Source organism: Phoxinus phoxinus, assembly GCF_949152265.1.
Source record: "Phoxinus phoxinus genome assembly, chromosome: 1".
Taxonomy (NCBI): domain Eukaryota; kingdom Metazoa; phylum Chordata; class Actinopteri; order Cypriniformes; family Leuciscidae; genus Phoxinus; species Phoxinus phoxinus.
Genome location: NC_136876.1, coordinates 31,969,630 through 31,994,991, shown reverse-complemented (window position 1 = coordinate 31,994,991; position 25,362 = coordinate 31,969,630). Strand labels below are relative to the sequence as shown.

General features: G+C 39.0%; 2 protein-coding genes across 7 annotated transcripts in view; one reads left to right on the top strand and one right to left on the bottom strand.

Moving 5' to 3' along the window:
• srcin1a (SRC kinase signaling inhibitor 1a) overlaps nucleotides 1–4,892 on the top strand; it is a 60,051-nt gene extending 55,159 nt beyond the window's left edge. For 2 of the 3 annotated variants that reach the window (XM_079611346.1, XM_079611344.1), the window contains 2 exons: nucleotides 67–180; nucleotides 3,482–4,892. In XM_079611346.1, the coding sequence (XP_079467472.1) occupies nucleotides 67–180; nucleotides 3,482–3,484 (117 nt within the window). In that variant the 3' untranslated portion in view covers nucleotides 3,485–4,892. The remainder of the gene's footprint in view (nucleotides 1–66; nucleotides 181–3,481) is intronic. The other variant, XM_079611345.1, reaches the window with a different exon arrangement.
• Nucleotides 4,893–6,232: 1,340 nt separating this feature from the next.
• On the bottom strand, nucleotides 6,233–24,346 carry fmnl1a (formin-like 1a). 4 transcript variants are annotated; one of them, XM_079611371.1, is made up of 26 exons: nucleotides 23,453–24,346; nucleotides 20,361–20,444; nucleotides 18,395–18,481; nucleotides 18,177–18,250; nucleotides 17,199–17,282; nucleotides 16,865–17,008; nucleotides 16,640–16,751; nucleotides 16,463–16,539; nucleotides 16,288–16,381; nucleotides 15,214–15,288; nucleotides 15,000–15,110; nucleotides 14,705–14,854; nucleotides 14,477–14,575; nucleotides 14,058–14,328; nucleotides 13,691–13,945; nucleotides 13,469–13,593; nucleotides 12,983–13,185; nucleotides 12,672–12,906; nucleotides 12,511–12,579; nucleotides 12,350–12,430; nucleotides 11,961–12,090; nucleotides 11,666–11,829; nucleotides 11,468–11,569; nucleotides 11,152–11,253; nucleotides 9,529–9,634; nucleotides 6,233–9,302 (listed from the first exon to the last, which is right to left on the bottom strand). In XM_079611371.1, exons 1-26 carry the CDS (start codon nucleotides 23,615–23,617, stop codon nucleotides 9,238–9,240), a joined length of 3,264 nt encoding a protein of 1,087 aa, XP_079467497.1. In that variant the 5' UTR covers nucleotides 23,618–24,346; the 3' UTR covers nucleotides 6,233–9,237. The 4 variants fall into 4 exon arrangements, with proteins under 4 accessions (XP_079467497.1, XP_079467496.1, XP_079467498.1 ...); XM_079611370.1 differs by having other exon boundaries at nucleotides 14,705–14,857; nucleotides 23,453–24,291; XM_079611372.1 differs by having other exon boundaries at nucleotides 13,697–13,945; nucleotides 14,705–14,857; nucleotides 23,453–24,291.
• Between the last annotated feature and the right edge of the window lie 1,016 nt (nucleotides 24,347–25,362).

Sequence of the window (25,362 nt, the reverse complement as noted above, 5' to 3'; positions counted from 1 at the left end):
ATTTGATGGAAATTATTACCAAATATAGTGCACAGAACATCTGTTCTTCTCTCTTGTCCATCTCAGACTGGTGGTGCTAGAGCGCTGTCTCGTCTCAAGCATCTGCAGCAAAGCGGATCAGAAAAGGTCAAAACAAGCAAACAGAGAGATGATTTCCTTAAGAACCAGGGTCAACAACAGGTATGATCTATCCGTTTATCTGTCTATAGTTCTTTCTATAATTGTGTCTACTGTTCTATCATTGTATCATTCTATATCATTTTGTCATTCTATCTATTGTTCTGTGGTTCTGTCTATTGTTCTATGGTTCTGTCTATTATTATATGGTTGCATCTATGGTTCCATCCATCCGTCTTTCATATCTGTTTGTCTGTGTTGTTCTATCTAACATTCTATTGTTCCCTCTAATGTTCTATTATTCTATACAGTCTATCTATCTAACACTCTATCTATCATTCTGCAGTCTTAGGGTGCTTTCACACCTGCCTCATATAGTTTCAGTTGAATCACACTAGAGTTCGTTGTCCCCCTTGGTGCGGTTCGTTTGGGAAGGTGTGTATGCAGCAAACGCCCTCGGGTGCGCACCAAAAGCGGACCAAACAAGCGTACCGAGACCTCCTCGGAGAAGTGGTCTCGGTATGCTTTCAAACGAACTCTGGAGCGGTTCTTTTGTGGTTAGAACGTGATCCGACCTCGAACAGACCCAACTGCCAAAGAACTGCGCGTTTATGGACTAAACCAGCTGCCGTAGTCAGCTGTGCATTATGTCACTGTTTAGCAACATTAATGCACGCCTCCTCCTGAAGTGACTTGTGATGCGACTTCGCCGCCTGCAGTGCAGTGCATTAAAACATTATTTTCAAGCCGTACCCTCGTTTCATTCTCAAATGTTATTGTTTGGCTAAAGTGGTGTAGACAAACTATATAATAAACTATGACCAGGGATACAATCAGCCTACGCAGTCGTCTCTACAATCTGCCAGATTTACTTCTGGGAGTTCGTTTGGAATTTTCCCGCACGTTAATTCTGACCAATCGAAGTGCAGTTATGGAAATACGTTCAAGACACATCTGGCCAACGAGTGATGTGGATGTCGTCACGTGACTGCATTTTGGTTCATTTCATCAACTGATTCAGACCAGATCAATCAGTGTGGTGTGAAAAGGAACCAGATTATACAAAGTATAATTTTTCGCCCTTGGTCCGGACCAAATGAACCGAACTACAGATGTGAAAGCACCCTAACATTCTATCATTCTATCTATTTAGGCCTAGTTATCTAAGTTAAAATATTGAACTTTAAGTTTAAGTCTTGTTTTAAGTCTTAGTCCTAGTTTTGTCTTAACTTAATTCTTCTTAGACTTAATGCTGTTAGTCTGTCTGAGGGTATTTCAGTAACAGTCCATCTCAGACTACTGCTGAGAGCTTTTAGGAGAGGTGTGTGTGTACATGTGTGCCAGTCACAAGTGAAGTGAGGCTGGGAGGGAACTTTTGTAGCAGTGACGGGAGTGGCGCTTTGAAAAAGCTGAATTGGTGCGTCAATCACAGAACATTTGGGACTCTAAAGTGCACTTAAAACCCCCTAACAGAACAAAGAAACCAGAGACAGGTGGGTCTCAGGAGAACGGGGAGAATGGAAGCATGAAGCCAGAGAATTGGGAAATGTGAGCTCTACAACATAAGCCAAGTAAATGAGACAGGTGGAGAAAACAGGGGAGGTTTGAAAGATGGATTAGAGGGAGAAAAAGACACACACATACACAGACAGCTGAGGGCCTGTGTGCTGTAGGTAAGGAGAAGATAGATATGCTGGTGCGCTGTAAATCTCCTTACTCAGTTTAATAAATCTGGCCCCTGTTCAACAGGCCATGAATATTAGAAAAGAATCTAATCTTTTATGGGGAAGGAAGAGAGAAACAGATATTGGCAAGAGAACGAGTGAGATCAGAGGGTTCAGTGCTACTATAATTACAGGAGAACATATTTGCTGTTATAGGCACTCCTGCTAAGCTGGATATGATCAGGGTTTAGACTTGTCAGGGTAACAGCTAATTATTCCCTTTGAAGTGGACTGCGCATATCTCCTTTTTGTCTTAACTTTCCTAGCTGCAAATGGATACAAACATTTATCTACATTGTCGCATCTTTTCACCCAGACTCATTTCATTTATTCCTTTTTTTCTGCATGCTGCGCCTTTTTGATCCACATTTAATTCAGTTTTCTACTTTAGCCTTCTCTGAAAAGACTTTATCTTTCAAACGATTGCTGTCCCTGGCTGCTCACATAGATGAAAAGTGAATCAACACACGATTGCTCCACAAATACTTCATACAGTCTTTATTGGTCTAATTCACTTGCTGTTTCTGACCTTGTCTTTATTAGACTAATTGTGAATTGTGAACTAAGTGAAAATTAAATGTACACTAAAAGTTTTGGCTCAGTAAGATTTTTCAAAAAAGTCTGCATTTAGTTGATCAGCACTATAGTATTATTGTTCTGTAATACATAGACAGTAAATATTGTAAAACAGTAATATTGTGTACAATGTATAACAACATCACTGTTTTCTTTTTTAATATATTTAATATTTTTAGCAGCCATTATACTCTTCAGTATCATATGATCCTTCATCTTATTATTGTCAATAGTGAAAACAGTTGGGCTGCTTAATATTTTTGTAGAAACTGTAATACATTACAGCAAAATAAAAGGAATTTTCTCAAATGTAGTGAAAAAAAATCCTTATGTTACACATATATGTTTTTTTAATCTATATCTCAATTTTGTATTCAGATTGCAAATTTTAATCCCCAACCATAGTTGTGTTCCCCCGGGGACTTTTTGAGAAGGCTGGGTGAAAAGGAAAAGAGTGAGAGATATGAAAGAGAGGGAGAAGGTTAAAGGGGAAGAGAGATACAGGCGAGAAAGAGATGGAGAGTCTTTTTCTGCTCTATCAGGGTGGAATAATTGGCACTTCATGTGGAAAGACCCAGGCTCTCTGGGCTCTCTCTTCACCCCCATCACTCTCCTCTTCACTCCTTTTATCCGTCCTGTCCATCCATCTCCTTCACAACTGCTTAGAGTTTGAGCAGATCTCAGCCGAACACTTTCAGATTCCTGTCACACAGGAAGCGAAAGAGGGTTTGTGAGTGACTGATGGAAATAGAGATGTGTAAACGCTCATGTTCAATAAACCCACCAAGATTTTGTGAATGGTCAGTTTCTTCTAGCATAGTGCATTGTGTTTTAAATGTATGTGGATTCGCCCTTATGTGATGAAATCCACACGTAGAATTGTGTACCAGGCTAGCATCATGCATGAATGATCCTAACCTGAATAACGTTGTCCTGTGTTTGTCTTCCTCCCATCCTCCCCTTCTTCCTGCATTGTCCTCTGTCACCGCTACCTGCCTGCGTGTCACCTGCCATCGTTTCGTCGGCCCTCATGGCAACCATTCACGTCCAACCCCTCGACCCAGTGAGCAGAAGCGACCCAAACCAACCTGACCTGACCAAGGCTTGTCCTCCTCCTCCTCTGCCGTCTCCACCACCACTTCTTCATCAGCATCTCCTGACTGAAGCCTACAATCCTTTACCCAGTTCCTCCTATTCGATCATATATAGGTTTAAATGGCCTAAACCATCATGCAGTTGTCAATATTCTCCAGAGCCTCATTCATTCCTTAGAGAAACTGTCTTGTGGGAGAGATTAATGAATTACAGCTAAACCAAACCTTAAACATCTCGCAAAATGTCTTTATTCTTAGTTTTTACGCTCTGTTTCTTCTCTACCCACTCTTTTGTCCTTTATCCCCTCACTTTGCCTTCACCATCCGTTCCCTCAGGCTCTAAGTCTGAACATCAGCAGAGCCAGAGCAACAGAGTCGCTCCTCACAAGCACCAGAGCCGCTAGCTTCTCTGGCCACCTGCCTTCCAGATTACGGAAGTACCCTCAGGAGGTGGCGCTGTCCTCCTTGACTGCCTCCTCCAACCAGGCCAAAGCACTTCTGGCTGGTCTTTCCGCGTCCAGCCTCTCAGCCGAGGCCCTCCTCCTCTCGTCCACCTTCAGACACCATCGGTTACTGAGAGAGAAGAACTTCGACTCCTCAAGCCTTCCTCTTCCTATCTCCAATGGCCGCTCCCCTTCCTCTCCGACCTCACCCACATCTTCTTCCTCGCCCTCATCACCCTCTGCTCTCACCTCTCTGAGTCTGTCCTCACTGACCCTAAAACCCTCCGCCATCCACAGCCTGGAGTTTGACAAGGAACGGAACAAGACTGAATCCAAGACGGTGACTCGGGATTACATGGAATAAGGAAGGACGGTGCTGGAATTGTTTCATATATAGGATGCAGACAGCACAAGTAGATGAAATGAAATGCAACTGACCTAAAATAAAGTTTTGTAGGGCTTAGATTCTGTAGCTTTTGTTTCTGACTCCCTGTTCCTTGGCTATTCTTACCAAGACAACTTGTGGATAACAGAGATGTGGTGCACTGAGACAGATTATCGTTCTGCCTCGTGGGTTCCCTTTTCTTCAGTTTGTGAGCAGATCCGAACTGTAAACCCTACCTACCATGCATTTCTGCCAGTTCCCCTGTAGAGTACCAACAGATGGGCTTGGACACTCACCACCAGCCTGTTTCCAGCTCCACCGCGCAGCCAGCATCACACCACCCACGGGAGGCCTGGGGAAGGACTCTTTACCCAAAACCTTATTCATTTGCCAAATCTCACATGTTGGAGATCTAGCTGAGTTCCGTTGATGTCCATCAAGTGTAAAATCAAGACTGTAAGACTATGTAAAACCAAGTAGAGTTGCAATAATCGAAAGTGAGTACTGTAGTAGTTGGTGTTTGTTGAGACGTTTTATTGCTCATATCTATATCAACAAAAGGAATGTTAAAAAAATACAGCAAAAACTTAATGTGAAGGCAACGTCACTCGTTCTAATTGTAGATTTTGGCTATCAGTCGTACTGCTAAAGGAAAATAACTGAAATTGGTGCTATGATTAACATTTAGCTGATTATACACTTATATATGATCCTTAAAGGGATAGCTCACCCAATAATGAACATTCTGTCATGATTTACTCTTACATTGTTCCAAACATACTTTCCGAATTTTAATTTTAATTTTTTTGTCCGTACAGTGGAAATCAATGGGTGTTGTTTTGGACCCCATTGACTTTCATTGCGTGGTCAAAAAACAGTCTTCAAAATATCTTCTTTTGTGTTCCACAGAAGAAAGTCATACAGGTTTGGAAAAACATCGAGGTGAGTAAATGACAGAATTTTCATTTTTGTGTAAAATATCCTTTTAATGCACATGCACTGCCTAAGAGTCAAATTGTATTCTCAAATAGGTCTTCATACAGCAATTCTACATGTTTGCTTTAACAAGTTGTCATGGCAAAAGCGGAATTATTGGAAACTGGAAGCCTGCTTACTTTCTATAGTATATTATGGGATGGTTTTGGTGCTGTTTTTTCACGTTCTTAACAGTCACAGTTTCCCTATGTAAGGATATATTTAGGATACAACCCTAGTTGTCATTAAAGAAGCACAACAGGTTTTAGAGGCTAAAGTACAATGATCTGACAATCATCAAACGTTCGGCACAAGCTGTCTTAACCTTTTGGCCTCCCAGATTGCGAAATTTAACTCCAATATAAAATGAACAAACAGATGGTTAGGTTCACCGTGTAGGGGTTGCACAAGCAAGAAGACTATATGCCATGTATGTCTTGTATGCCAGTGGAAGTGAACCATCGAGTGGAAGACTTCTGTGCGCTAGAGCATTCCAACAGAGAAATCCTTTTTCCAACCCTTGATTACTTTTCTATCAAAACCACAGACACAGACAAAGATCATTTTAAGAAAGCCAATTGTGTGGCAGTTTATGATTAGCTATGGGGAAACAAAAAATTCACATACGTTATGTATCTGGTTATGTTGCATTCTGAGTGGTTGTTGTTGTTGTTTTTTCATTAAGGCTCTTGTTATGCCCACTCATCTTTTTTTATTATTCCAGTTCTTATGACAGACACACACAATGTTAAAGCTTTTTTTCCTTCTCGTGAGGGTATTCCTATGTTGTGAATTTGTCAGTGCCACAACCTGCCGGTTTCCTCATGAGCTCAGAGAATTTAAATGTGAAAAGGTGAGTGAGAGCGGAATAGAAGGAGTTTGAATAGAGGAAAATGGGAGATTTTTCCAGCTTTCTGACAAAATGAATGTGTGAAATTGATAGCTCGTGGTGCAGGGTTTAAAATAATGGCTTAGTTAAAGAGTAAATGGCCAGAGAGAGAGAGATTAGTGGTGTTACTCCGTGTCTCGCAGCCAAATTGGCCAGTAATTCATGTCCGAAGTTCACAATGATTCACATGGGAGGTGCTGTGAGAGGCAAAAAGGTCAAGCGCAGGCTGTTACATGCATGGAAACATCTTCATTAAAGGCATGGCTTGACCACAGTGTTGTTTGAATTTAACGTCTGTGAATGAAAGAGAAAAGCAATGCTATATTTGTAATTCATGTCTGGATTTGCTAGTCACATAACAAGTTGAACAACCAGGTGGCTCAGTGGTTTGCTAACTCTTTAAATCACACTTGTCCAAAAAGATTTAAACTTTTCTTGATTTTTGCTCCAGATCTTTCAGACTCTAGATTTTCTAAGTTCTGTCTGGAAAGTTCCCAGTAAGTAACATATTCACAGCTCTTCTGCTAAGGGCCTATTTAAAGACCCAGACCAAACTACTATAGTACAAAATAGCAAATGAGATGAATTTAGCGATTCATGCTGCAGTGAGCACACTCAAACGATCAAAATGTTACCCTTGTGGCTACGATTTCTCAGAAACGAGAAGTGAGTTTCATGCTTGAATGGAGAGGCTAAGAATCTACAGTACTTCCTCGTAGTATGTGAGCTAAGAAAAGACTTTCTTGACCCCCTCAGAGACTGTGATGAACACATGTAGGAAGGTGGTGAAATCTCCCCTTTTTTTAAATAGGATCTTTCTCTCTCAAAACATTGGAAGACCTCAGCTCACACATTAAATGTACATCTTAAAAGTTAGTCATTTATTTTTCACTCAACACGGTTAGTAAAAATGTATGATGCAAGATTTGCGTTTGTATATTTTTTGTTCATTGGTTTTATATTAACTGAGATTTATTTGTACATATTTTTGTTTTTGTAATCCTGAGGAAATATATAGCACACTAGAAAATGATTTATTCACAAGAGAAGTGTTTTGTATATTGAGTTGAAAATATTACTCTGTACAGCCCAGTTCATGTACAATGTATAGCTGCATTTTAAACACAGGTTTATAGTTTTGTTAATTATAATTTTATGAGTTGTTTTAAGTGTTGGGTGAATCTGAAAACAAATAATAATAATCCAGCCGCCAGTCAAAAGAATTGAAGTAATGTAATTGGGTGGAATCTGGTTTATTGCTGATACCTATGAATCTGTATTATGACCAGAGAATGTTGTTTTCTAACCGTTAATTTGTTGCTTTGGGGGAAATTAACAAATTGGAAATAATGGCACATGTAAATGAAATGGCATAGCACTCGTTTGCCCTCTAGTGGAAGGGAGGAAGTCTGCAACTCCATTGCTTATAGTGTAGTTCCTCAGTGAGACACTACTGACAAACAGCATTTTAATTTAAGTCAATGTTCAAATGCCTTGGTCAGTGAAACTTCAGTGCTTAAGTGTTTCTGACACAATCTGCAAAGTTTGACTTGGAGGTTGGAGTTTTCCCCCTTTGGAAAGACAGCAGGAATTAGGAGCTGGATGCTTCTGCTAGTTATAGTATGTATGTCTGGTTTACTTGGCTAAAAATAACACAAGAGTAATTTGGAGAAAGCACATTCTTTGTTAAATGCTCTATGATGGAACGACTTTATGTAGAATATTTTACCTGAGCTCTTTAGTCCCTTAAGTGAGATTTTTCTACATGGATGTGTGGATGTTACTAAATTCTGACATATTACTAAAATACTACAAAACAGTAAAAGAAAAAAAGAAAGATAATAAGACTATAACATGTAAATAAAATCGTAATTATTAGAGTCCTACAAAATTATGTCCAGAAAAAAAAAGTTTTATTTAAAAGATGGAGTTATAAGCTATATATTAAAAGTTTAAAAATACTAAAAACAATAATTATAGCAATGCATGTACATACTAAAAGCAATCGCACGGTGCAGATGATTTTAAAAAACAAAGTTATCTACATGTTTTTTTTTTTAAAGAGTCAACGGAGAGAATAGTGAGATCAAGTGCACTGATATGAGGTTCACAGCTGTAGAGTCGAAGTAGGAAAAAATTATATATATGTCTGAAATCTTTGTGGCTCAGGCATGTCCAGTCTTACTGTAACCTGTGGTGATGTGGTAACCAGACTTGATTGGCAAGCTCTGAGTGTGTTTTACTGAATGACTGAGGTCAATGACTTAAACTCAGCTCTAACCATCAACGCTCCAGTAATGGTGCGAGCCCTTTACCCACGCTGTGACCCTCCCATATAGACTAGAGTAATGTATCAACTGAGAATCGCTCTATATACAAAGATATATAAACACCTATAGATACAGAAGAAAATGAAATTAATTTGTCAGTGTGGATGCCATGATAACTTTGTGAGAAACGTGACTTTATTTTATTTTTTCCTGTGAGAAAATGTTGAGAGCTGAGACCTTTTGTACATACTTGCTGTGGTTGTGTGTCTAATAAAGTTCAGCTCTCTTCTACGACAACATTTACACTTGAGTCTTTTTTTTCTTTAAGAGCACACAATATATATAAAACATGTTTAACTACTGTACAATTTTTTAACCTTTGACTTTATTTAAGAATTGTTTTAAAAAAAATGTATTTCATACATAGGCTGTATAAAAGTATTGTTGTCATCTTTGAGCACAATTTCATTACCAAAATAATGAAAATTTAAGCTCAAGTAATTGCACACATTCACAAAAAAAGGTGATGGTACAAAATTCTTTTTACGCCTTATGTACAATTATATTATGATGGCTTTTAACAGATTCTCATTTTAAGAGCATGTAATGTGTTTGTTAGTGTGTTTGTCTGCATTTTCTACCAATGTATGTTTGTATGTATGTGTTTGCCAGAGTTATTTTCTAACTGCACAGATAAGAATAAGACCAGGTTTTTATGTACAGAAGTGTCCAGCGGGAAGGAGAGAAGTATATTAAGGTAACCCTCAGTTGTCTTGCCGTGGAGCTGCTCTCCGACCATCACCTCTTCTGTAGGGTGAATTTCGTAAATCTAATAACACAGAAACATGGGGGGGAAATATAGTCTTACCATTCAGGTTATTACACATTATATATTAGTTATTCAATCTACCTGACCTACAATATAGAATAGTTGAAGTAGGTGGCAAATCGCCCTTGACAGTTTACAGTTACACCATAAAAAAAGTATATCTTAAGGAAAGTGCTTGTGGTTTGTAACACACAACTTTTGCTCTAAGTTTGTAACACATTTTTACCTGTGATAATGCCCTCAATGGCCCCGTCTGTTACTTGGGGCTTCACCTGTCTTTTCTTTAGCTCAGCAATCAGGTCCATCTGAGGCATTTTGGGCATCATGGGACCCTGATCAGAGTAGGAGAAAGTTTTTCAGGGGAATAACTTCAGTTGTGCAGTCATAGTCATTGCTTTATTTAAATAATATCAAATGCTATAGTTTATATATAGTGTGTGAGGCAGTGTCTCAAAAAATCGGATGATACATTTTTCATCCTACTTTTAATGATTTCCACAGTCTCAAAATTATTCAACACCCCTAAATAGAGTCCCTCAAAACAGCACAAATCTGCAAAACAGGTGTTCAAGGGCTTCATTAGTCACACCAAGTGTGCTTGAGATAAAACCCATGAAACACCTGAACTGGCTAGGTTTGTTGAGTTTCACGTTTGACTACATTCTAGAAATATGGCAAAGAAAGTCAAAAGAATGGTTCAAAAAGTTAAGAGAAGATATCGTCGCCCTTTACAAACAAGGAAGAGGATACAAAAATATAGTGAAGGCACTAAATGTTCCTAGAGACACCGTTGGAAGCTTAGTTCGCAAGTTCAAAGTTAAAGGAACACTGGTTACACTACCTGGACGGGGCAGAAAAAGGAAGCTATCAACGGCTGCAACCAGATTCCTCAGAAGGCAGGTTCAGAAAAACCCTCGAGTGACTACAAAAGGCCTGAAGCAAGACTTGGTGGAAACAGGCAACAGGTCTCAGCTTGCACAGTAAGATGTGTACTAAACGCATGCGGTTTCCATGACAGAACTAAGACGTACACCACTTGAAAAGGGCTCAAAATCATCTAAATACGCCACAGATGTTTTGAGATTGTGTTCTGTGGAGCGTTGAAACAAAACTGTAACATTTTGGCCCTATGGATCAGCGGTATGTCTGGAGGAAGAAGAATGAAGCATACGCTGAAAAGAGCACTGTCTACAGTTCAGCATGGTGGTGCTCGGTGATGCTCTGGGGATGCTTTGCAGCCTCTGGCACTGGAAACCTTCAGCGTGTGAAAGGCAAGATGGATTCATTGAAGTAAATCATGGAAGTCCTATAAGAAAACATCTCGTCGCCAGTGAGGAAGCTGAAGCTTGGGCGTCATTGGAGCTTCCAACAGGACAATGATCCCAAGCATACCTCAAATTCCACCAAGGCTTGGTTGCAGAAGAAGTCCTGGAAGATCCTACAGTGGCCATCACAGTCACCTGACTTGAACCCCATAGAAAATCTCTGGTGGGATTTGAAGAAGGCGGTTGCAGCACGCAAACCCCAAGAATATTACTGAACTGGAGGCCAAGGCTAAGATTCCTCAGAAACGCTGCCAGAAACTGGTGTCTGGTTATACATCTCGTTTGCAGCAGGTCATAACAGCAAAGGGGTGTTCTAGTAAGTACTAAAGATGCTTGCCATTAAGGAGTTGAATAATTTTGAGACTTGAAACATTTGGGAACCACTTGAAACATTTGTTGTGTTGAGCTATTTCAATTACTTTTGTTGATTTGTTTATTGCAAACAGCTGAAAGTCTGTACATTTTGCCAATAAACCTGATTTGAAATGGGGGTTGAAATATATATATGTCTTTTGTAAATAAACCTTTTGAGGTGTGCCATCTGTTTTCTTTGGGGAAGGGGCTGCTGCCTGTTCTTCTGCGGCAATCTCCTGTTTTTTCTTCTGTTCATTGTCATGTTCTGCTTTCTGTTGTGTGAAAAAATAATACACCATCATGGTAATGAATAATCAAATGCTGCAGATCTTTGTATAGATCTCAGCTCATTTAACATGTTTGTTTAACTTTTTATTCCTTTACGTACTTCAAAGAATTCCTCTAAGCATGTAAACGGCTTTAAATAAGGGTATGTTTTGACATGAACTTGTTCAAAAGCTGTGGGTAAATGTTACTGTATCTCACCTTATAAGCTTTGATGAACCTGACAAAGAGTGGGAAGAACATGGAAGGCTGCGTCGTCTTTGGGTTCTCTCCGTAGTACTCCACTACAGACATGTATGCCTCCTTGTCGGCAGAAAAGAAAAAAAAGTCAGCAAGAATTAGTTTATCAAATAGTTTGTGTTCATGTGCATGTGTGCATGCATGATCCTGTGGTCTCACCTGTGCTGTCTTGCCATCTTTAACAAGTGAGTCTAATATGTCACTGTTGGCCTTGACAAACTCTTTCAGCGCTGGGATGTCATCCTGCACTAGGAACTCCTTCTTGGTCCCTTCCATCCCTCTCTCCAGAGATCTCACATCCTGTAGCACACTATCCAAAGACACTAAGAGAGAGCAAAGTTTAAAGAGAAAAGAGACACTACATTAATTATTGATACGCAGTGATTGTACATTTTGTATGTAAAGTGTATCATGCGATGTAACTATGTTGTACCATTAATACTGTATGTCTTACCCAGTGCAGCCTTGTCTACAAAGCGGAGTTCACTGTGGAAGGAGGCGAGCTCAGGGTATTTCTCATGCACCATATTCGCTATGAAGTGTAACAAAGTCTGTGTGCGGTCTGTTGACTTAGTATCTAACAGCTGAAAGACACAAGAGAGTGAGACAGTGAGGACACTGTGAGTTTTACTGTCGCCACCAAAGACAGATGCAGCGATAGATTAAGTTTTCTTTAGAATCCATTAGTCTCTTTGTTTCTGCTTCAGATGCCTCTACATCAAAGGTCTCTATGTGCAAGTTTAGCCATCAATCATAACTTACACAAAAAGAGCTTCCCAAAACTCTCACCTAGGCCTTTACAGAAACATGACCCTTGAAATTACAATCTACAAGCTCACTCACCAGGTCAAGGCTCTGCAGACGGAACCCACACGCTGCTCCTCTTTTACTGCTGTTCATGTAGTTCCCAAAGGCCAGGATGATCTGAAGCAGGAGATTGACAAGTTAGTCGCACTGAAGGAGCGCCTCATTAAATCATCTGAGCACAAATTGGGTCTACTCACCTCTAAAATCTTTTTTAGCTTTGATGAAGACTTGAGGGACACCGAAGCCGCAATGATGGCATCCAATTGCTACAGAAACAGGTGGGACAAAAGGATGATTTTGTCTAATTTGTTTAATGCATTACATCAGGTACAATAGCCAAATTGTGATGCGAACTGACCGGCTGCAGACGTTTCATGCTCTCAGGGAAGTTGCCCATGAAGGTGAGGGTATTGATTCGCTGAGTAAGGCGTGGGATTTTACCAAAGCTGCTGATGAAACGGTCCTCAACGCTCAGGTCCTCTAGTGGCCGCCCTTCCTTCTCGTAGTTCTGGAGTAACTTCATCTCATACTCCGATGGGATGAAACGTTCCAGAAGCTCCAGAAAGTCTAGACTCAGAGATTGTTGATCATATCTGAGAGAAAGACAGAGAGAATTGAGTTTCCATGCTAGTCCAGCTTTTTTGGTGCAAAACCTGAGCTAATACATACCTTTCAATGGCTGTGCAGATGTCATTGGGGCTCATGCCTCCCTTGCGGAGGGTGATGGCAAGGTTCTTGGATTTGTTAGGCTCCAGCAGGGACACCTTACTGGGGGCCTTCTCAGCCACCTTAACCTTGAGCTTAGAAAGATCTGGTGCAGGACCTTGAGCCTTGGTCTTAAACTGCTCCGCAAACAGATCCATATTTATCTCCTTAGAAAGCGAAAGTGTAACAGATTAATTGATAGTCGTTCAAAAACTTGTATGACATTCTTTCATCTGGGCAAATATATTTTGAAATAATATTTTATCAAACAATGAAAGTGAATGTGGTCCGGTGCCATTTTGTATCTAATTGACTTTCATTGCATGAACAAAAACAGTTCTTTAAAAAAATCATTGTTTGTCCAGCTGAAGAAAGTGATATAGGAATGACATGAGGGTGAATAAAATATGACAGTGTTCATTTTTGTGTGCAGGATTTCTTTGCTGTTACCCCTAACACTTGCTCGTCATTTAGCTCGTTAAACACCGTTCCCGTCACTTGATTGGGCTTCAAAGCCTGCCAGTTCAACAGAGGCATCCTGAACTTTGTTTGAATTGGTTTGCGTGCCTTGGGTCCTGTGTAAAACAATTGAAAAGATGGATATGTATACGGCCACCCAGCTCAAGCTGCCTATCTGTATGCTTATTTCTGTAATTGTAAAAAGTGTTGTACCTTCACCTGTCTCAGCCCCAGGGGCAGGAGGAGCTCCTGGAGGGGGTGGCGGCCCAAAGCCAGGTGGGGGCGGGGGAGGTGGGGGACCTCCGCCCGGAGGGGGAGGAGGAGGGGGAGGTGGAATACCTCCACTTCCAGGAGGAGGAGGTGGTGGTGGTGGAGGAGGAGGCGCTGCAGTGCCAGGTAGGGGAGGAGGTGGAGGTGGTGCTCCAGCTGGAGGGGGCGTGGCTTGAGAAGCAGGATCTGACACAGTCACTGTGAACATTAAACAGATGTTATGTTATCATCAATGTAGCCAGCTAAAAGTAAACATTTTCAGTTCACTAGATGCCAACCACTAGGATAACTTTTGCAGAAGTGCTCCAACCTGTTTGAGTGACAATCTTCTCTATGGTGACTGGAGTGACTTCAATATCCAGGCTTCCAGAGGCTGTGCGGTCCAGTCGGACTAAGCCTTTCTCCTGCAGTTCCCTCAGCTTCACCTCCAGTTTGGACTCCTTCTCACTCACAGAAGCTCTCTGACCTTGTGAGGGCTGCGACAGACGCTCCTGCTCTCGCTCTCTCTCTCTCTGAATCTCTCGTTCTCGTTCTCTCTGCTGCAAAGTGCTCACCTGGGTACAGGACTCTCGCAAGCTCTCCTGTTACACACACACACACAGGTAAAGATTTAGAGTGAGTCGGTGACTGTTTCCCAATTTTTATATTTCTAAGTACATTACATGTATGTACTACACTTGGCATGCTAAATATATACACTGTAAAGCATAGAGAAATGCAGTTTAATACCTTCAACAGTGCTGATTCTTTAGTGGCCTGCATTAGTTGTTTCTCCAGTTCTACTTTTTCCAGAGCTCCATTCTCATATTCCTGCAATCTGGCATTCAGCTACAGCACAAGAATATACACACACTTTTGAGTAAAAGTTCAGCCTACCTACATTATGAGGCATGTGTGCCATGCGGTAGTTGATTATGTGAAAATGTGTTTGTGTGGATACTATAGTGTATATTTAACCTGTGTATTGGTCTCCTGCAGATCTGTTACATGCTCCATTATGTCCCCTTTACTCTCAGCATCCTCCAGAAGAGCTCCAACATCAAACACATTATCCAAGTACGCCTGAATCTGAACCTGCAACTTCTCACTTTCCATTTCCTTTAGGGACTGCTGACACACAAACATACAAACAAACAAACAGTTGTGTGTTACGTCAAACTGATCATGCACAGCTTCATAAATACACACTGCATAGAAAACATCTAAAATACTGTGCTAAGTATGTGTAAGATGTATGTAACACTAGACTGACCTCTAAGTACTGGTCAAGACCCAGCTGGGTGAACTCATATTGAAGATGCACACGGAAGTTCATGTTCTCCACTGAGTGGACCACAATGTTTATGAACTGCATGCAAGCCACCTGTGAAGAAAAAGATCAAATAGATATAGTACAAAATCATTCGTATATCATCAATTGTTGTCATCTTAACTGAAAATGAAAGTGATTCACAACAAAGCTTTACCATGAAGTCTATGTTGCTGTCGTCATTCATGAAGTACTCCATGAGCTTCTCAAAGCGGTTCTTCTCTCCACTCACCTGTGAGAAGGTGGGCCACACATAGAGGTAAGTGCATAACAAGAGACCCACATTATCCTATGCTACAAAATGTATAGACTTGTTTGTGTGTGGGAGGCATTTGTGTAGTATTGATAGCATAATTTGTGATATTTATGTAACTGCAAAAATTTGGGGTCAGTAAAAATTTTCTTTTTTAAATCAATTTAAACTTTTATTCAGCAAGGTTTGTTTAAAATGATCAAGTGACAGTACATTTACATTTACCCCCTGTTTCACAGACAAGGTTTAAGTTAGTCCCAGACTAAAATGCCATTGTTTTAACTAAAAAAAAATTGCACTGAGATATCTTAAAATATGTCAGTGCCATTGTTTTGTCTCAAGATGCACAGCAGTAATGTTTTTTTACTGGCATGTGTATAAAAAACACTAAAATGTCCTAATTGAACTATAAGGCTTAATTCTGGCTTTAAACCAGGCCTTATAATGTTACAAAATATTTCTGTCAAATAAATGCTGTTCTTTTGAATTTTCTCTTTATTAAAGAATGGGTCACAGTTTTCACAAAATATCAAGCATCATAACTTTTTTTTAAACATTGACAATAAAAATAAATGCTTATTGAGCAGTAAATAAACATATGATAAAGATTTCTGAAGGATCATGTGACCCGGAAGACTGGAGTAATGATGCTGAAAATTCAGCTTTGCATCACAGGAATAAAGTACATTTCTAAAATATATTTGAATAGAATCAGTTATTTTGAATTGTAATAATATTTTACAATATTACAATGTTCACTGTATTTCTGATCAAATAAATGCAGCCTTTGTGAACATTACAAAATCTTATAGTCCGAACCGAACTTTTGAATGATAGTTTATAGCATATTACATAAATACATTAAGTCGAAGTAAAAGATTAGAGTTATGATTTTGATGTGAAATGTATCTTGAACAATTGCAAAATCCCACTATAAAAAATTGTGTATGTAAAAGTGTGAAAGGCTAGTCATCTTACTTCTTTAAAGTTGTCAAAGGCTGAGATAATGATGTCATGTCCTCCTCTAACCAGACACACTGCCGCCAACAGCTCTAGCACAAGAGCTTTAGTCCTATGGACAGTGTATTGAAGTTTATTGCCAACTCAGACAGCAAACACACAAAAACCATATACCATATAAAGACACCCTTACCTGGGGTTTTTGTTGTTGAGACTAAGTGTGATTTCATTGACACATCTGGGGTGCGTCATCACTAAATTGAACCCAGACTGTTAAAAAAGAAAAAACAGACGAGTCACGTTAGGTTCTTCTAAAATGATCTTCCGAGTAGCTGTGTCTTGTGTTTATGTGCTCCTCACTTCTACGTACCTGATAATTCATGATCGCACGCAGACACATAATACAGAGGTGAACATCGTCTCTTTGACTGGCCAATCGGGCATTTCGCATAGTTTTTCTGCTATGGGCCAAAGAAGTTATTCTGACGTGGAAAAAAAATGAACAAAAGATGAGCACATGAACAAATACACTTATCTGCATGAGAAGAACATCTAAACATGTAATCCGTGTAATTTAGGTTGTGTTCGTACTCACCGGACAGTGAGTGCACGTGCTGCTCTGGTCATCCCATGTGTGGGAGAATGGCTGACATTTTTGGCCAGATCCTCCACTGATCTTTCTGACAACCTCCTGTTGTCTAATACAGAGCTGCCATTTTCCAGAGATTCCACCTCAAACCTGAGAAACACGCCAGCACAGGATCTGAGGTCATTTTTTTGTTGCGGAGAGACTATGCGATTAATGTGGCGAGTCAATAACATAATTCAAAATCTAAGATTTAGTTATAAAATCTTCTTAGACAATTACTGCAAACTCATTAGATGACAATAATGGTGTTCATGGGAAATGTAATACAGAAGAAACATACGGTGCATCACTTTGAGCATATGCCAAGAAGTCCACCAGGACATCTAAGCCTTGGTTTTCCTCATTCAGAAATTCCTGAGCCCACCTATAAAGGATAAAAGGAATATCATGAAAAAAGTGCTAATACAAAGTCTTTTTTGTTTTTAATAGAAAAACAGGCAACACTTTAGTATAGGGTTTAATTCTCACTATTAAGTTGCTTATTAGCATGTATATTACTAGGATATTGGCTATTTATTTTAACTTATAAAGCACATATTAATGCCTTTTTCTGCATGACCATATTCTTCATCCCTTAATCCAACCCAATACCTAATCTTAACAACTACTCACTAACTATTAATAAGCAATAATTATAAGTTTACTGAGACAAAAGACGTAGTTAATAGTGAGAATTGGACCCTAATCTAAAGTGTGACCGAAAAACATTAACATAATTTAGAATCATTGTAATTCTTAAAAGGCTCCAGTTCACCAAAAAAAAGAAAATGCTGTCGTCATTTACTCACCCTCAAGTTGTTCTAAACCTGTATGAGATTCTTTCTTTTGCTAAACACCAAAGAAGATATTTTGAAGAATGTCGGTCATCGAACAGTTGATGGCAGTTTTTTTTTTTTTCAATGCTATGAAAAACAATCCCTACGTCAACTGTCTGGTTACCGACATTCTTCAAAATATCTTCTTCTTAGTTCAACAGAAGAAAGAAACTCATACAGGTTTGGAACAACTTGAGGATGAGTAAATGATGACAGACTTTCCATTTTTGGGTGAACTATCCCTTTAAGGTTTTACCAAATAAGGCAAAATTAACCTAAAAGCAAAATAACCATGATTCATAATTGAACCATTATCACGAAGCCCTATCTCAAAATGTCGCTATGGAAGTATTCTATTATTCAGGTTCAAAATTATCTTTCATTTTTTATTCAGGAGTAGCAGTGAAGTCTATCACTGCGCAGAAAACAAAGCTGCCACTAACCCAATGTGATTGGTTCTGAGAGAGATCTCCAGCTCTCTCAGGACTTGAGTTGACTCCTGCACACGCTTCTTAAACTGTGGAGAAGGAATCACAGAGAGACACACACAATCATTCACGAGTTTTCATCTGGACTTTTTGACAGGTGGGTGTCAGCACTGACATGGGGTAAAAGAGAAATGACAGTGTACGGAGGTGCTGAGGGAAAGAACAGTACTGACCCGGCGCGCCACTCCACCTTGGTCCTGGTAGAAGCTCTTGATTTTAGTCAGGTAAGCTGAGGGAGGGTTTTTCACCTGAAAACGCTCCTAATAGACATTGGGAGAAAGACAAACTATGAATGGACAAATTTCCAGCCATGTTGATGGGGACTAGAAGATATTTAAATGCTCTTTAGTACCATCCAATAATAGCACGTTTTTATTTATTCCAGTTATATACACGACTATTGAAAATTTTGCGGTCTGTAAGATATTTTTTAATGTCCTCGAAAGAAGTCTCTTCTGCTCATCAAGGCTCTGTTTATTTGATCAAATAAAACAGTAATATTTGAATGTATTCCTGTGATGTAAAAACCGAATTTTCAGCATCATTAAGCCAGTCTTCAGTGTCACATGATCCTTCAGAAATCAGTCAAATATGATGAACTGTTGAAAACAGTTGTGCTGCTTACATTTTTGTGAAAAACATGATCCATTTTTTAAGGATTCTTAGATAAAATGAAAGTTCAAAAGCATATAATCATAATCAAACAGCATTTATTTGAGTTGGAAATCTTTTGTAAGATTATAAATGTCTTTACTGTCACTTTTGATTAATGCATTCTTGCTAAATAAAAGTATTAACTTCTTAGTGACCCCACTTGAACAGTAGTGTATATCCATCTAAGATACTGTATAAGTATGACAGATGTATTCATTTGTTTTTTTACCTGAAGTTGAAATATAGCCTACATTATGCCCACGGTAAGAAATACATTTAGCTGTGTGCACACGCTGCCATAACAACTCTCTGCACACATAGCTAAAGCTTGCATCCCACAGTTGTCATAGAGACACAAATATTAACACAGGAAGTGCGTAGACATGGTTTCACCACCGCTGCTCATATTTCCCCCTCTAATTCTCTTGATCAGCCTCACAATCAACCCTTTACATCATCTGCTTTAACCACACACTGGCATCATGTTTTACTGTCATTGAAAGGTTAAACTAATATATATATATATATAAATAAATATATATATATATATTTATATATATATATATATATATATATATATATATATATATATAAATACACTGTCTGGGTCTGTAACATTTTCTCTGATATGATTAGAGTGATAAATTAAAGGGACAGTTCACCCAAAAATGAAAATTCTGTAATCATTTACTCACCTTCAACTTGTTCCAAAATTGTATTAGTTTCTTTCTTATATTGAACACAAAAGAAGATATTTTGAAGAATGTCGGTAACCAAACATTTGGTGGACCCCATCGACTTCCATTTTTTTCCATACTATGAAAGTCAATGGGGCCCTGGGCCTGTTTACCCATATTCATCAAAATATCTTCTTTTGTGTTTAACTTAAGGAAGAAATTCACACAGGTTTGAATCAACTTGAGGGTGAGTAAATGATGACAGAATTTTCATTTGTGGGTGATTTATTCCTTTAAATGCTGTTTTACTCATTGCATTCCAGGCGCTTATATAAACTGGTCATAGCTAAATATCATGCAATATACCCCCAAAAATAAAAAATAAAAATTACAACAACAACAATTAAAAATTGTTTAAATGATCCCTAGTTAGCACTGGGGCCCTAGTTAGCACTATAATAGTCATATAACTTGATATTTGTATTACAGAGTACAGCTCTCATATAGGCTTCTGGTATGTATCTCAATATAGTCTACCAGACAACTTCCTCTCAAAGGTCACATCTACACTGCAGACATGAGGTACTATAGAAATGCAAAGAGAAAAACTGCTCAAAAATAAAGTGACTTACGTATTTCAGTATGAGTCATTCATTACGTATTTCAGAATGAATAATCTCACTCCGTAAATGAGAAGTAAATGAGAGAAACGATCAAGATGTAGGCATACTCTCAGTTCAACTTTTCTGTCATTAAAAATAAAATGAAAAACAACGTTGATCGACAGATGACAATAGTAGTATCTCACCTGATCACAAACCAGCTCCCATTTCTTTTCATTGTCATACTGACTCAGAAGCTTCATCTTATCAGGAGGCAGATTCATGGAGCTCTGAGAAAAGAAATGAGAGGTTCACAGCAGCCTGAACATCAGGTCAAATATTAACAAGTACATTGCAGCTGATTAGCTCATTACACAGTTTCGAAGACCATCTGAATTGCCATTTACGTCATATGTAACAATGATGATCGGTGTTTATATCTGATGCATGAGAAGGAAATGTGACCGTCTACATTACAAAATGTGTTATGATGCAATTATTGTTCCTTCTTTAGCCTACTTCCGATATTAAAGGGACAGTTCAACCAAAAATTTAAATCCTGTCATCATTTAGGTTACTATTTACCCTCATTTTATTTCAAACCTGTATGACTTTTGTGGAAATTTGAAAAATGTCTCAATGTAAGTCAATAGTCTTCTGTGTTGTTTCACAGAAGAGATAAATGCATGTCAAACAGGTTTGGAACAACATGACGGTAAGTAAATAATAATAATAAAAATATATATTTTAGCGAATTATCATGTTATCACCCTTAAGTTTAAGTTTTTCTCTTTAAGATCATATGCTGTCAGTCTTCAGTCTGACGCAATGTGACTTCCTGAAAAGATGGCACGGTTGCTTCATGTCTTGCACTTAAACACATTATCAGCAAGAAACATCCATCATTAGTCCTACGTTTTATTTTACAGGTTTTACACCCGATTTTTTTGCACCTGAAAATTGCATCTGTCAACTAAATTAAAGAGGGTGTGGTTTGTCAAAAAAGAAAGGGTGGTCAATGTATAAACACTGTGTTCTTGGGTGTTTCCTCTTAAAGCAGTAAGACGTTTCCGCTCTGAGTAGGGTTACTTTTTTTAAAGTCGTGTGCACAAAGAGTGAAAAGCATTGAGCGGTTGATGGAGGAACAGAGAGAGAAGGGTGGGGTAGGGTGGGGGACTGACTGTGGTCTACTGGTACTTCACAAGAGAGTGAATAAAGTGGAGACTAGATTAAGTTGATAATTATGCACCAAATATAAAGTTCTGTGATGAGGAAATGACTGCAAAATGTGATATCCATTGGCATGCAATGGTTTTACATATTACGTCATATTCTAACAAAAGCTGTCGCTTGAATTTAAAAGGTCCAGGACAAAACTGTAGGATGTCCCTCGCTCTCCCCATACCAGGTTTAGTGTGAGCGTGTCCATGGATTGTGTCTTTTCAGAAGGATCAAATGGTCATTTGATAGCCCATATCTAGCTCAGAGAAACTTTGAGATTAAGTTGTTCAATACAAGAAATAAAGTCATACTGTGAGATATAAAGTCACAGTTGGGACATAGTTGCATTTATGAAAAGTCACAATTATTTACTCTGAGATGGAAACAGGCTTAATTTTTTGTAATTGAAGTGAGTGGGACCACATGGAAGATAACTGAGCTTCCATTCAGCATCAATTAATTGATACAATCAATTGCCCATGCCCAACAAACGCGATGACATTTCTAAGAGGATAGCCAACTGACACTGGTGTCTTAAACTGAAATGAAAGTCAAATCAAAGGTCAGTCATCACCAAGAATATAGGGCCTCTTTTTGTCTTATGACTTCTCTTAAGAAGTTGCCTAATTTGTCATCCCACCACTGGCAGTTCCTGTACCAAAATCCCACGTGGAACTAATGTGACTAATTGGATTGCATTAAGTAAAAAGTGTTTTTCCAAATGTGACTTAATTGTGCAATTCAGGTGGAAGATTTGGCAACACTTTATTTTAGTGTCCTTGTTACACATGTTAAATGCAATTACTATAAGCTATCTATATTAATTACAGGAACGTCTGTGTGTCTGTCTGTCTGTCTGTGTGTCTGTTATTTGCATATCTCTCGAACCGTTAGTCCGACGGATTTCAAACTTGACAGGTATCTTGCTATGGGCACGAGCAAGTGCGGTGCCAAATTTGACGTTGTTTGGATTAGAAATGCAAAAGATATCGTTAAGTATATCGGTAAAAGAAGCACACATTGAAGTTGTGGTTTAAAAATAAACATTCTGACATAAGAGGGTTTGTGGTTTAAAAAACATTCTGACATAAACACTCTGTCAGCTAAACATTTAGTCAGCTACACTGTTTACTTCTGAATATTATATTTTATTCACAGCCATCATTTGTAGTAGCCTATTCACAAACTGATTGCTCAAGCGTAGCGGTTTTTGTTTCTTTCGGAGTTCACTGTGTAGCCTGCTCCCTGAATCGTCGATCTTATTCATTTGTGGATGTTAACTGAATCTGTAAATCAGCTACGCTGTTTAATTCTGAATTTTATATTTTATTCTGGTACACTTAACGTTATTAGCTGCTGTGTAATAGTAGCCTATTTTTGCACTTCTGGTTAGGCGCTAACTGCCTTTGTCTCTATAATTGTAATCTGCACAATGACAACAAAGTTGAAACTAATGTAAATCTAATCTAAACTCCTGCTACCTGTACACAGATACCCAAATACATGCCACCTAATATCACCATTATAAATTGTTATGCAACCATGTAGTTCAATTCTCCATATTTATTTTATGTCAATATGTCAGTGTCAGTATTTGCTTTCAACCATGCACAAATAAAAATGTCACTGAACTTTTGCTGTGTAACTGTAACAATGAGCACTCAAACACACCAAACTAACAATTATTAAAAACACACACAAAAACTGATTTTGCACGGGCACTGCACTAGTTACTGTAAATTGTGCATAATTACATGCAACTAATCCTATAAGTTAATTATTAACAAAGACACCTTAAAGTGTAACCGAAGATTGCATTTGCTTTGAAATGCTCATATTATATCTAATGATCTTTTTGATTGTCTGTTGTGCCCATTGTCTACACAACAAGAACACACTGCATTTTGGAAACATAATAGTAGCTGTAGCACACACAAAAAAAAAAAAAGACAGATAATTTAATACTGACAAACCAATGTTAACGTCCTAACATAGTGGTTGACAGGAAGTGTCAAGATAATCTGCTTTAGTTGTGTTGCTATATAATGTTTACATGTCTGTGTATGAAAGAGCTCACCAAAACCACACTGAACCGTTCTTCTAGCTCTTCTTCGGGGGGCATGGGTAGTTTAGGAGGGGCACATTTCTTTTTAGGCGGGGAGGGTATAGGGTTTGACCCTCCTGTTGAGCCTTTGGCCTCCTGCCCCTCCATCTGCTCCAACCCGCCAGCTGCGTTACCCATCACAACTTTCCTTAGAAATTCCAGGATACTGAACTGCTTCTGGATCAACCACTGACAATTCCAAAAGGCCGAACTCTGGAGGAACCCAGACGAATCTCTCTGCAATCCACGGGTCAAAATCCACTGAAGTGTTTAAAGTTTTCTAGTCAGTTAGATCCAGTGTAGGTGGAAGCACACAGACTCCTTTAGGACATGTCCAAAAATACGGACATCTTTTAAACAAAAACTGATTCCAGGATGGTGCAAGTGATTGTGAAGAAGCTTTCGAAAAAGACGAAAATCCACACAAAAAAATCAAACTCTCAATCAGAAAATTGCTAAAAACACTCAGTGATATTCTCAGTCTTGCTTAGTCGGAAAAAAAAGGAACAAGAAAGGCCTCTGCTAATACTTTCACAATAAAGACAATCCAGTCCTTTAAAAGCTCAGCTCCTTTAGCCTCTCAGTACGGCTGAGTGTGTTGATTACCGGTGTAACAGGCCTTTTCTCCACGAGTCTGCCTCTCGTTTGAGTGCTTCAGATGTTGGAGCATCTTTCTCACAACTCCACTCCCTCTGATCAAGCCAACAGAAGTTTCTTTCAAAAGGAAATACAGATGTTGGTAAATTTAAACGAAGGCACCTGTCCGAGCACACTGCCGTGTTACATAAATGAGAAAGAAGCAGTCTGAGAGCAGGAGGAAACCACAGAAAAAAGCAGAAGCATCACGCTTCCTGAACACCTCGCACTGAGAGAGAGAGAGAGAGAGAGAGAGAGAAACTGCATGGGTGTGTCAGTTTAGATTCTGTTTGTATTTGAAAAATAAGATGTCCTGAAACGCATCACATTGAGGGGAATGTGTTAATGTTCTTCTCCCCCTCTTATCACCGCCTCATCTTTTGGTTTCCAGTTGGTCGGTTTCAGTGTTGGAGTTCCACTCATGTTTAACAATGCTTTGCTCAGGGTATAAGAAGGAAAGGTAAATGTTGATCTGGGAGAAAGGCTTTAACCCTGCCACTCCCGCACACCCGTGAGTAACCTCATATGAGAAAGGCTTTTACGGCCTCGTTTGCACAACAGTGAATTATTTGTTACTAATAATTCAACTGCCTTTTGTTCTGATTTTTGTTTCCAAAAAGCAGTGTAAGCTTCCAGCTTTACAATAATACAAGAAAGATGATGCACGACAGAAGGAACGAATAAACTCAATATTTATTAGCGAGCGAGAACACTACACAAACTCCCACAACATTAACATAAGAAAATGTACTGAGGAAATCTGAGGGCTTAAATACACAAGGAATGAGCATTAACAAAAACAGGGAACAGGTGAGGACTTATCAGAAACCATGACAACTAATGTTAAAAACAGACAAAACAGTACAAAGAAAACCATGGCTGAATAATGCGAAATCGCCCCCAAGCCCTCATTCACAATTCGTTAGTCCACTAATACTGTTCACTTGAAGGAGTAGCCTACCAGTAAGTTAAATGAAAAGGAGTGAACGAATTCGGACAGCCGAATTTAACGGCTCTGGGTTGCTACTGTACACTCGTTATTGCGGTGCATTGTGGGATCGAATAAGTGCAAATAACGCCCTATAGGGGGCAATTTCGGATTTAGCCCACGATCCATGCATCAATCCATCCCGTTATCATGTCATATTGCCTATATATTTTTTTAACACTCAGATCTTATAGCACCACCGTGTGGAATGATTAAACACACTTGTGTTCATCTTTAACGTACTCGTTTAGGAGATGGA